Consider the following 13,406-nt stretch of genomic DNA (forward strand, 5'->3'; position numbering starts at 1 on the left):
ACTATTCCCTTTCCATTCCAATCATTATACCAAACAACCCCTTAATTTTAAAGTGATTATTACTTACAATTTTAAAATGATTAAATTAAAAAATAAGTTAATAGTCAGAAATTATCTGATGATAAGACACTCTCATTTATTGTGTCATAAAGTATCAAAGACGCTCTAATTATAAAAGCAATTTAAAATCTATTGATCGGTCACCCAACCCTCACCCCTCCATTAACCATATAGAAAAAGATTTGCTAACTGTTGAGTATACTACTAAGTTCTAATTTCTATGTTGTAAATCAAAAGGCTAAAGACCCGCTCAATGCCCAACCCAATACAACTGACCCAATTCACCATTTAACAATCAATTTAAGGAAACCAAACTAAAAAATAGACATTTATGTTGTGGTCGCGGATCAGCACGGCCTACGCACTTGTTCAATCATGAGCCATTATTTGAGGGTGATCAAACCAATATCACACAACACCACACGACCTCAAATCATTATTGGTCTAATATGGCATAATTTTCAAGACACGTGAACTACTCCAACACAACCCACAACGACCCATTACGACATGCAACAAATTCTATGCCTAGGTAGTGTTGGCCAACTTTATACAATGGCTCGTGACATGTATTGAGCACGTAGGTCACAACAAAAGTATCTTTTTTCTTTTTCTCTGTGGACTATATATCGTGTCGTGCCATTTTCATAAAAAGTTAAGCAGCTCGTCTATAACCGATGGAATGATTAATGATTAGCGGGTTATATACGACTTAACTACTAGTTGTACCATGCTGAGCTATGAGCAGCCATACCCATATGGCCATATTGCTTGTGTCAGCCCATTCCGCACACATATCTACTTTAAACTTTAGGCTAATCATCACATTGAATTTCAATCCAATACACAAACACAAATAAAGAATACAAGAGTCACTCTTATAATAGACCAATCTTTAAGCTTGACTAACAAGAAGTCCATATATTAATTTATATCAATTAAATTAATTAATCATATATAAAGTGCGTTTCTCGATAATACCTTGGATAATTATCTTCCCTTAAATATTTCTCCTTATCCAAAAGCCAACAAACCACCCTGACGCCATCCCACATCACTTTCTCTTTCCTCCTGAAAACTCCAATTCTCTTTCATGGCGATGTCACGACTTCCCCAGCCACAACCACACCATCAACCTACACCTCCATCTTCATCACCATTATCTAACCTCGAAATCACCATCATCTCCGGCAAACACCTTAAAAATGTCAATTGGAAAAATGGCGATCTCAAACCCTACGCTATTTTCTGGGTTGACCCAGATCATAAACTCACTACCAAATCCGACGATTCGGGTAACACCAAACCCGTTTGGAACCAACGTTTTGTACTCCCTATCACTTCCCCAATTTCTGATGCTTTTTTCTCTCTTGAAATCTTCCATTCAAAGACATCAGAAACTCCTAAACCTTTTGTGGGTTCTCTTCAAGTTCGTCTTGCTTCTTTAACTGAACCTGATAACCCGAATTTGATCCGGGTTTTTGATCTTATTCGACCTTCGGGTCGTCCTCAAGGGAAGATCCGGTTAAAGCTTGCTGTAAAAGAGCAACACTTAACCCATCAGCCACTACCACCACAACCAAATTTTGGGATGTTGGATTATCAAAATACCCCTCATGTTACTTATTATTACTCATCTGCCCCTCCGTACACTCCTTCCAGGTCGGCATCACCTGCTCCACCCGGACCACCCCCACAGTCTAGGGGGTACCCTTACCCGGCAGGCTCAGTTGTGAACTATCCAGGGTACTATCCTACAAGTGGGGCCAGGTCATATGGGGCAGGGGCACCATCTGCACCCGTTGATTATACCCCATATGAGCAGAGAACAAGGGTGGGTGGTGGTGGCGGATCCGGGTTTGGATCTGGGTTTGCAGTAGGGGCAGTCTCCGGGGCGCTTGGTGGGATTGCATTGGATGAAGGGTTGAAATATGAAGAAGAGAGGGTTGCTGAGAGGGTTGAAGAGAACTATTTGGGTACTCCTAAAGGTGATTACAGTGATTACCGTGCTGATTTTTAAGTAAATTGAATGGGATGATAAATAAGTATGCAGTTTGGGGGTAAGTTTGCTTGTTCATGGCTATGTTTAATGTAGTTTTTATTGCTTTGTACTTTGCTTATGTCTTACGACATGAGATTGAATGCATTTATATAAGTGTATATTGTACATAGGTCTACTTGGACTACTGAACTCTCTGAATTTTATCTACTTAATTTAATGTATGCTTAAGTAAAGTTTCACTCTTTCCCAGGGTATGACATGAGTTTTAGATAGTGTATGATGTTTGAATTTGCAATTAGCTTTATATGGAAGAAAATTGGTTTTTCAGATAGTGTTAGATTTCCCCTGTTTGTAACGGGAGTGTTTGTCAAACGGCTGATAGCTAGTAGCTGATAGTGTTAGATTGACCAGTCGATTTTGAACCCGCTCTTATGAGCAGCTTGTTTATAAACAGTTTATTCACAACAATAAGTTGTTTCAACCTACAAATTTTATCAAACATTCGCATTGGCGGCTTTGGCCATTGAACCCTCTAATTATATCCTAAAATTGTCCAATAAACTATTTTGCCAAACACCCCACTATGTTTACTCTCATTTCTTCAACATTTCTGCTGGGTTTGAGCCTAATTCATTTGACATTGTTTGATTGTACTATGCTTATACTAATACTTATCAATAGAAGAATGATGGAAAATATAACTAATGCTTGAAGTCTAACCAATTGATATAGAATATTTTAAATAACCAAGCTAGAATCCATTGAGCTTGCGCCATCAATATTAAGTGACTTGTTGCTCCTACGGTAGCTTGGCTTTGTTTGACATGAACCTGCGATGTTGTGGGTTAGGTTATGGTTGATTTTTCCCTTTAGCTGAATAATTGAACAATAAGGAACCTGTTAGGGGATTCAAAAGCCACTGAGGTGATTCCCGGTGACTTATGTTACTTGGACTCTTCATTTTGCTTCACGTACCCGTATCCGATCTTTGATGCTCGGACGTTGGTATGACACTTAGACGCTTCATTTTAGGCGTATAATTGAATATTTAGACGTTTTTGACACTTGGACACGTATCGGTATCCGACATAAGTACCCGAGTCAAAGTAACATAGCTGAGGACTACTTTAGTTGTGAAGAGTTGAAATGTTCTTGTCAAACAATTACTGGATTACGAAGTTTGCATTGTAGTTTATCTCTTCAGCATAATGTATTGTAGAATATAGAGTGTTGACCATTAAGTAATGCATCTGATTATGAAGGTATGATGGTGGTTGCATGATAACATTGTTGTGATGAGTTTGAAGTTTATTAGCTAGTTCCATTTATTAATAGGTATTGCCTCTAGGTATTGCAATCATGCTTCATGGATTATTTCAAAAGGGTTGAGTGCATCAGTAACTTGGTCAAAAGTGAGATTAACGTATTTAAGTCATAAGAATGGCGACTTTATTTGCTATTTAGTTTTGTTCATATTATTTTACCTTGAAGACTCGAGTTGTTGAGTGATATACCAAAGCTATTTAAATGCATGAATTGCACGGGGCCAAATTTGTATTTTATTCATTTTGGTAGAAAAATTGTTTGAGAAAAGAGGGTTGCTGCTCTAAGAGATGCTTAAAATATCCTTTTGTTAATGTGCAAATATGAAGCTTATGGCCTAGGAGTGGGATGAATTTAGGAAAACTCCCTTCTGTAGCAAAAGTCGGTTTCTTGGAATCTCTAGGGTCGTGAATTCGATGGAGTAAAAGATTTGTTCTTTTATGGATGTTAGGTGCTATTTGGATTCTTTAATGTGCAAAACTTCTCTATGCTAGAATTTCCAAACTTTTCTATCGAGCTAGAGTATGAAGTTAATGCTTTCGCTGTTTTCATTTGTTTTCAAAATAACAACTGCTCAATCCCCTTTAGCCTGATGCGTCAAGAGTTGTATTTATGTGGAGATTTCAGGATATGATGGAAGAGTTAGACTTCTTCGTTTGAACACGTCATTGATGCGTATGCCGTGTGGTGGAATTGATGTGTTCTTCTCTTCTCCTATTAGGTATAAACTCTTACTAAGCGATCTTAACTTAGAAGCTTTGCACACAATAGGGTTCTTCTGTTGTTTATTAATGATGGCTTTGTTTAAGGTAGACTTTCTTTCAATTAATTCGGTATCCCATTTCTACAAGAGAGTTGCAAATCAAGGATGGGGAGATGCTTGTGGAGATGATCAAAATTAGGATGAAAAAAAATAAAAATTGTTCTTTTAGAGATCTGTCTTATGTTGCAAGGGTGCAAGTATCACTTCTGTGCTCTTATGTATTACCTCCTACTATCCCTATTCCTTATTCTTCCTAAAGATGTTCTTAAGTTGATTAGTGCTGTTTGTAGAGTATTGATCTGTTGTAGTGTGAATCAGAGTATTGTGTATGGGCCCAAAGCAGGAAGGTGGTCTTGGACTGGGTTTTAGAAGCATTGGGTTACGGTTTAAGGCTGTTGTAGGGAAACTTGTATGGCATCTTTTCAATTGCAAAGAAACCATTTGGATTAATGAGTCCATGAGAGGTATATTAAGGAGGCGAATTGGTCGAGTTTATTCCAGAAACTGACGTGAGCTGTAATTTAAGGCAGTTATGTAAGACTAAAGATGGATTTGCAGATAAAGCTCTTTGGCGTAGGGTTGATGTGCTTAAGCATAGAGTTATTTTGTGACTCGCCTTGCTGCGTAGACACAAAACTAAAGATTGACTGTTTCATCTTGATTCTTCCTGCCCTCTTTGTTGTGTGGAGAGGAATCCGTTAAGCACTTGAAGTTTTCATTCTTTTGGCAATTTGTGTTGAATCGAGAATATGAGTTGGCTTTGAGGACCTATTGGTGGTTCTAATCTGAAAACTTGTGCTAAGTGTGCTAAACTAAGAATACAATTGTTGTAGAGTCTTGTTGGCTGCAGTTGGGGACATGGTGTATTGGACTTGGAGGGCTAGGTGTAAAGCACCTTGGGATGCTAGTGTGCCTAGTCCTAGTTTTTATTTTATTTTATATTATTAGATTATCAAGCAATAGTATAAAAAAAGATTGTATCGCATCGCATAGGCCGTGTTGTAAAGGTGTAAAAAAATTGTGTTTTGGGCCGTGTCAAGCGGTATCACATGCTTTGACTGATATACTATCTTACTGTGATCGCGACCGTTACCGTGTTTTTGCACCATGCTTTCAACTTCAAACGAGATCCATGTTCCTCTCCATGTTTCCTTTTCTTTTTATCTATAGCCTTCAATTTTTGAAGGTTTTTTGGATTATTAAAGAAATGCCCATGCCTTGTGGCTTGTATAATTAAGGTCCTTCATAGTTCATATGTAGTGTGTACGCCCTCGTGGTTTGGTTATACACACGCAAAGAAGTTCATTGATCGGATTAAAGTTGAAGGTCAATGTGCTTTGGGCCAATTGTGATAGGTCTTAAGAGGAAGTCAATTTACACAAGTACTTGGACCTAGGATCTATAAGCCTCATGGACCTTGCATGAAACTTGAAAGGGAGATGTAGAAGTTGCAATAGCTGGGTAGCGGCTAAAAGCATGGGGTTGAAAATTGGGATCCAAACCGTATTCGCTATACCCCTATACACGACTTACACTCGAACCCACAAGAGAATTGCACACGATAGAGTGAGTATCCTTTTGGTGCTTTGAAAATTAGACTTACAAGGACTAGCCTTAGGTTTTTTTTTTTTTTTTTTTCACCAATTTGCTCGATGGTGTGTGATTTACAAGGACCCTTATAAGACTAAGGTTGTGTTGGAGTGGCCTATGCTCAAACGGAGTTGCTTTGCCATTTAGCGATTACACCCGATTTTGCAAAAGCTGCTAAACGCCTTTAGTACATCTACATTGCTGAACTTAGATAGTTACGACTACACCTAACTCTCGAAAGTTTTGAATCTTGTTTTAGATTTGCTTCTCACATTTCTTGGTTTTGTCTCCAACCGTTGATAAGTGAGTGCCTTTGAAATGACGAGGAGTCGATGCTCCCTCTTGCCTGCACTTCTTCAGCTTCACAACTTTGGAATCCTGGTCCCATGCACTCCATCTTTTTGACCTTAAAATGAACCATCTCTATACATTATGAAGACTAGCTTGATCATTCAACTCTACCCCTTACCATGCACCCATGCATATGGAATCATAATGGCATCACTGAAGTCCTCTTATTTTAATTCTACCCTGGAAGAATTTGAGTATCTCAATCTGTTGATATCTTTTTTCACCTTGAGGACAAGGTGGCAGTTTGGGCGGTAACTCTGCCAAAATCACAAATCTTTATCATTTTCTTTAAATGTTAGAAATGACAATGAAAATAAACTGTAATTTTGTTACATAAATTATCTACAAGAGTTATAGTTATGTAATTCATATTCTATTTTTTTCTTCATGAAATTCATTCATTTTTAATCTATTACCATTTGAAAAGGTGATAATATACTGACATTAAATGATCATGAAAAATTGTGTAGCAAAAACTTGTTTGTGGATGAGAGCTTTATTACTACGGGAATGACATAACATTCAATTCTATCAACCGAAAAGAAAGAATGTTGTGAGGTTGTAAATTATTTTCTTCTGTAAATATATTCAAGATTTCAAGGAAGTATTCGTGTCACTAATAGCTTTGCCCCGATTTAACTATTTTGCAAAATGATTAGTTCATATTGACATCTTTACTGTCATTTCCTGTGTTTACCCCTTTACCGTCTTGTTCCCACTTTCAGTGGAGATCTTTACTTAACATTTCATAATCCAATGGTGAGGTTTGGGAGATTCAAATGTACGCAATTAAAAATTATCTTTATATGTTACAAACCAACAAAAAAAGTTGTTTTCGATTGACTCTGGTTTTGATAGTAAATATTATGTGTAACTTTACATAAATAAGAAGTCCACATGGTTTATAATTCGAAACCAAAAAATTATAAATCTTTGACCCATCAAAATAAGCTACTTAAGTGGAGATCTTTAATGCTAAAAGTAAATGCATGTTCTTTTAGTCTTGCTATCCACATTGTTTCTTTTATGGTAACATCTTTTGATTATTTCACATTCCTTTTTGACTCCTAATTTACCTTTACTTGTAACATGTGGGAAACTTGTTCAATATGTATGAGTCATGCCCTCTAAACCACTTCTCTAACTAGTTTAATCAACATCGATTCACATTCCAAGTATGAACTCTAAATTAAGATCAAAAGGAACTAGTGTATCTCATTTTCTTACTCGTCCTCTGAGTTTGCTAGTTAGGAAATTAACACAAACATTAATAAGTAGTTTAGTTATTATGAGTTATTTTTCTTGCTACTTGTCTTGCCTTACTATTTGTCTGGCCTATAGCGTATAGCCTATAGCATTTTTTGGGTTTTCTATTGATCATTATTGAGCCGAGGGTTTTACTTTCTCTAACCTCTTTATCTTCTTTTATAAAGGTATGATTTGTCTTCATCTTACGCCCTTAGAACCCGATCATATATATCGAATGCGATAATAATGATGAATTTAATTGTTGGGGAATAAGAAAAAAAAATTAAACAGTATCAGTCTGTGTGAATGCTATTAAAAGAGAAAGAGATATGTTGATGAGAATTATAAAGGGTCGGGAGTCGGGACTTTTTCCATATAAGAAAACGTAACAAATTAAGTAATACGATCGAAAATGAGAATGTAGCAAATTTAGGAGTACTTTACTAGTTTTGTGGTGGGGTCCATGGCGGGTTCTTAGCATCATTTGGGTAGTCGACCGCCTTGGGCCTCCATAAATAAAGGGTCTCAAATGTTAAATGGCGTTATTCAGGCTCGATTCAGAGCAACACTTTTTAAGTGATTTATTTGTAAATTTTTTTATATTTGAAGAAATTTTAGAATATAATATTACAATATTTTTTGTTTTGAATTATTTTTCTTCAAGTTGAAAATTTTTTATCTTTCAATATAATAAATGACCCCATTTTAAAAGCCATCACAAAAAATTTTAACCTCCAAAATCTTTGCTCCACCGCTAGTGGGTTCTTAGTGAAGTTTAGTCAACAACTTTGGAGCCACATCTGTGAATTTTGTGAACAGGCAAGAGATCAAATATTAAAAATTTGATAAAGACTAAAATACAAATTAATTTGGCTTGGAAACGTGAAGAAACTGTAGGAGATCTTAGTGTAGAATGTCCATTATCCTTTAGCAAGATGGGGAAATAATAATGGTAAGTGAGACTTATTGTATGAAGAATATTGCTCAGCAGCCTGTGGTGGGTGTTGTCTGGTAGATCACTCCCTCCTATGCCTCTACTTTGTGGATTGTGGCCTTCCTAGAAATGGTTACATTTGATTGTATAGGTGTGAATTAAATTCGGTATGAGATATTATTGATTGGAATTGATTTTCTTTGTTTTAGTTATAAAGGTTGCCGAGGATGATGAGAATGCATTAGGGAATGAATGATATAGTGTTGGAGCTTGAAGGATGGTCAAAGAAGGGGGCTAGAGCATAGGGCCAGATCGGGTAGAGGGAGTGCTTGAACGAGCACTAGACAATAATAGGAATGTATGCCGTGCTTATTCAAGCATCGGTCTGTATTTTACTGTGTGTTTTTGCGTGTTGTATTTTGGGAGATTCCTTATACTATTTTATTGCATTATATAAGTGGACATTAAATCATATTAGGATTAATAAGGAGTAGCCTTTTGGGATGAGAATACCAACACCGGTATGATAGAGTATTTGAATTCTAAGGGTATGTTTAGATGAAAGGAAATGTAAGAAAAGGAAGGAAAAGAATTTGAAAGATGAATGATCTCTTGTTTGGATAACAAAATGAAAGAAATGAGATTTGGAGGGACGAGATTTAGAGGGATTAAATGAATAATTTTTAAGATTTCAATCTCTTTAAAGTTGGAAAGATTTAAAGGAAAACACTCATTTTATTTTCTTTTCCTTCTCTTCTCTTCTCTCTTAAACAAATAAAAATTACTTTTCTTTTATATCTTTTTTCTTTCTTTTTCTTCCCCCATTCCCCTTCCCTTCCTTTTTTTTTATTCCAAAATTATTATCTAAATATAGTATAAGCTTGTATTGTATTCATTCATAGAATTTATTGTTGTGAGATTTCATCAATATATCGTTAAATCTTTAATGAAATATAAATACTTATGCAAGATGGTGTTTAAACACTATTTTTATCTTTAATATATGTGAGTTAAGACCTTTTCTATATCTTTATCTAGGATGTATTATTTAGATTTTTAGGTTTTATTATACTTCTATATCATATATGTTAACATACATATCTTAGCTATCTTTACCTTCATACATTGATCCCTATTGTAAAGCTTAATATTTTGATACATATCTAATAATTTATTTAGCACAATAAGAACGCACCCTATATATGTGTTAAATAGTCTAACTACTATGAATTATATTAATCTAAGTTTTTTGTTTAGATTAAGAGACAGTCTCGTACAAGTATAGTTGTTTATTGATTGTCGACGATTTCCTCAAATATAACTTGGACTTTATATTTATATCCAATATCGAAAGCAACCCTTGTCTTCTTTTTATCCATTTATAGCAACCCTTTAAGCATGGTCAGCCTTAAAATTTGAATGATATAATAGAACCCTAACTATTAAATATTAAAACGTTATTTTTAAAATTTTATGGATATATGGATTTGAGATACAGGCCTTTCTTTTCAAGCTTAAGTGTCATGCTAATTCTTGATTTGGAAATTTGTGTAGTGAGAAGCTGCGAACCTTAATTGGCTAGTTAGCCAACTACAAAGCCACATCTTATTAAAGGGCATTTTTTGTACTTTTCTGAGGTTAGCATTAGTAACGTAAGATGTGGTTAGTATAGAAAGAGACGTTACATTTGAGTCCGTTGTTTATAGGTAAGTTGTCAAATGCTTCATAAAGGGATTTGTACAAAGTATTTGTTTATTGTGTGATAAATTTATGGTAATAAGGACCAAACGAGGTTGATGGGTGTAGTTCGACAAGAGTTGCACCGCCTTTTTTATGTTTTTTGTTGAGTTTTGTGATGAAAAATTCAATTCTTTAGTGAAGTGAAAAGTTGTAAAATTAAAATAATTAAGATAATGAAAACATACGTGCTATAAACTAGCTTAAACATTTTATCTTTAATAACAATATTGATATTTAAATTTTTTGTAAACAATTGCGTTTTTTTGTTATATTATTGAAGTACTTTTATAGCAATTGATGTGTTGGTCCTAATCCTATGCAGTTGGACAACTTTTATATGTTCAAAAACCACACAACACAGTTTAGGTTAAGCAGCACTAATCTTCCTAATTGATAACATGCAACAGTTTAGAACTTTCTCAATAGTAGTTACACATACTCACATACATGCATAATGTATCATAAATTTTATCTTTTGAATATTACAGATCGAATTTCTGTTCGTGTCCAACAATTTGCTTGCAGTTTTCAGTCTCGTTGAATTTACTACATTATATTTAAAAACCCTTCAATTTAATTTGCAAATTTATTTATTTTTGTAGTGATGTTTGATTGTTGTTTGGATTATGTCTTGTCCGCTTTGTGATTTGTTGTCCGATTTTATTTGACACAAACTCCATAGTTCTAATATAAGTATGAAGACACGTCTAAGTTTGAACAGAATCCTAAGCAACCTTGTTCCATGTTCTTTGGATCAATATTCTTGGAATCTTCCTGATATTTTAAAGTAAAAATTATACTTTTATTTTTCTTAATAACATGTTACTTTTATCAGTAAAATTAAAAGAATAAAATAGTAATTTATGATAATAAATAGTCATCAAGTTGTAAATTGTAATGGAATGATATTCAAGTAGGCATGTACATACATTTATATTTTCTATGCCAAATAAATATCTCACATAATATTTTAAAATGTTTCATTGAATGACCATAATTTATATACTACCTTCATTTTAATTATATGTTTAACTTTAATTAAAATAACCGGTTTATTATTTTATGAATTAATATGTGGAATACATAATTGAGAGGGAAGTAATAGTTAGATTTAGAAATAGATTCGATCAAATCGTAAGAATTGATGAGAATGGAAAAGAAAAATAATACTCCCTCCAAACCAATTTAGTTGTCCCATTTCCTTATTTGGAAAAGTCTTTTTAGTTGTCCCATTTCTATTTTTGTCAATTTTTTTATTTAAATATCTTTAGTTCACACAAATAATTACGAATATACCTCCATATACTTTACTTACCCAACTACCCTTCACTACTTACTCTTCACTACTTATCATTTATTACTTACCCTTTTTAATGGACCCCACACCATCCTTAATAACCGTGCCCAAACAAATGGGACATCTAAATTGATTCGGAGGGAGTATTAATAAATTATGAATTTAGGATGATAGGGGAAGATGTTAATCTTGTAAGTTATTTATTCATTTTAAAAGTTTTAGATCAACTGTTTCAATAGAAAAAACTAATTAATATTTCAACTATGAATAAATTTTCCAAATGAACTTTATTCTAACCAAGTATTTCAATTGAGTTAAAGCTATTTTCTCTAGTTATAGACATGGCCTTACTGCCACGTGGACAACACATGAACAACTTGCTCATGAAACGACACAATACGTACAAATCTAAATATGACTTATCCCAAAAACTTCCCCGATTCTTAAATTTCGTCACCCTTTTCATTTTATCGCCACCCTCCTCTAAATAAAATTACGAATTTGCCCCTGATTTTTAAAAAATTACAATTTTTCCATTCATTTCAAATTTCTTATTTATAATAATAATAATAATAATAATATTAATAATAATAATAATAAAAAAAAATTAATAATAATAATATTATTATTATTATTATTATTTTCCAAAAAGAAAAAAAAATTGAGTCGTCCAAAATTGGGCGACTCAATTTTTTTTTTTTTTTTTTTTGCTTTTTGGAAAATAATAATAATAATACTAATACTAATAATAATAACTTATACATTAATGTGGCCTATTAGCTCAGTTGGTTAGAGTGTTGTACTAATAACATAAAGGTCACAGGTTCAAGACCTGCACAAGTCATTATTTAATAATTATTTATTTTATAAAAAATTAATAATTATTAAATAATACTTGTGTAGGTCTCGAATTTGTGACCTTTATGTTATTAGTACAATTCTCTAACCAACTGAGCTAATAGGCCACATTATTCTATAAGTTATTATTATTAGTATTAGTATTATTTTTATTATTTTCCAAAAAGCAAAAAAAAAAAAAAAAAAAAGAAATTGAGTCGCCCGGTTTTAGGCGACTGAACTGGGGTCCAGTCGCCCGGTTTTGGGCGACTGAACCATGGTTCAATCGCCCAGTTCTGGGCGACTCAATTTTTATTTTTATTTTTTTTTAATTATTAATTTTAGTTTTATTATTGTTGTTGTTATTATTATTATTATTATTATTATTATTATTATTATTATTATTATTATTATTATTATTACTGTTATTATTATTAATTTTATTTATATTCTTTTTTAAGAATATAAAAAGTTAATTATTATTATTATTATTATTATAAATAAGAAATTTGTAAGGAGTGGCAATTTTATAATTTTTTAAACTTTAGGGGCAAATACGTAATTTTGTAGGAAGGGGGGTGGCGATAAAATGAAAAGAGTGGCGAAATTTAGTAACTCCCAAAACTTCCCGGTCACAATCACCATATTAAAAAATGGCATGACACGTCACTTGGCTCCTCACGACACACTAGACTAGTCATCTTATAACTTTTACATTTTATAAAAAAGAAATTTGTGTTTCTAAAATGTGAAGAAACTCTTATCATTTCATATAAATATATATATATATATATATATATATATATATATATATATATATATATATATATATTCCAAAATCAGGAATACGCATTTCACGGTCTAGATCAAGCTAGACATAATCCTTATTCAACCATAATTTTAGGATCGGGTTTAGACTCAAATCTAGCATTAAAGGTCTAGAAAATTAGAACCAAACTCGAATTCTAAGGGTTTGTGTAAAATCCAGACCTAACTTAGACCCTTTCTAATATTTTTTTAATGTGAAAGATAATCTTCCTTTAATTCTTTTTTTTTTTTTTTTTCTTTTTCTCCCTTCTAATATTGATATTCAAATAAGAATTGTAAAGTCTCTAAAATTTCCTCCATTCTTATCTTTTTATTTTCGCATATCCAAACATAGTATAAATGTCTAAAATTTAAACTCTGATCTAGACTATTAAAATCCTTAATTTTCCAAAATTCGAATTCAAATTCTTAGATTTCTATCAAACTCAGACTT

General features: G+C 33.1%; 1 protein-coding gene across 2 annotated transcripts; it reads left to right on the forward strand.

Annotated features, from left to right (window-relative positions):
• The first annotated feature begins 912 nt into the window (after positions 1-912).
• LOC130803017 (protein SRC2 homolog) lies at positions 913-8,743 on the forward strand. 2 transcript variants are annotated; one of them, XM_057667163.1, is made up of 2 exons: positions 913-2,120; positions 8,481-8,743. In XM_057667163.1, the coding sequence occupies exon 1, from the start codon at positions 1,154-1,156 to the stop codon at positions 2,078-2,080; it is 927 nt and encodes a 308-aa protein (XP_057523146.1). In that variant the 5' UTR covers positions 913-1,153; the 3' UTR covers positions 2,081-2,120; positions 8,481-8,743. The 2 variants fall into 2 exon arrangements, with proteins under 2 accessions (XP_057523146.1, XP_057523147.1); XM_057667164.1 differs by lacking the exon at positions 8,481-8,743 and adding an exon at positions 5,998-8,436 and having other exon boundaries at positions 1,008-2,120.
• Positions 8,744-13,406: the final 4,663 nt, after the last annotated feature.

This window comes from Amaranthus tricolor, chromosome 16 (genome assembly GCF_026212465.1).
Source record: "Amaranthus tricolor cultivar Red isolate AtriRed21 chromosome 16, ASM2621246v1, whole genome shotgun sequence".
Taxonomy (NCBI): Eukaryota; Viridiplantae; Streptophyta; class Magnoliopsida; order Caryophyllales; family Amaranthaceae; genus Amaranthus; species Amaranthus tricolor.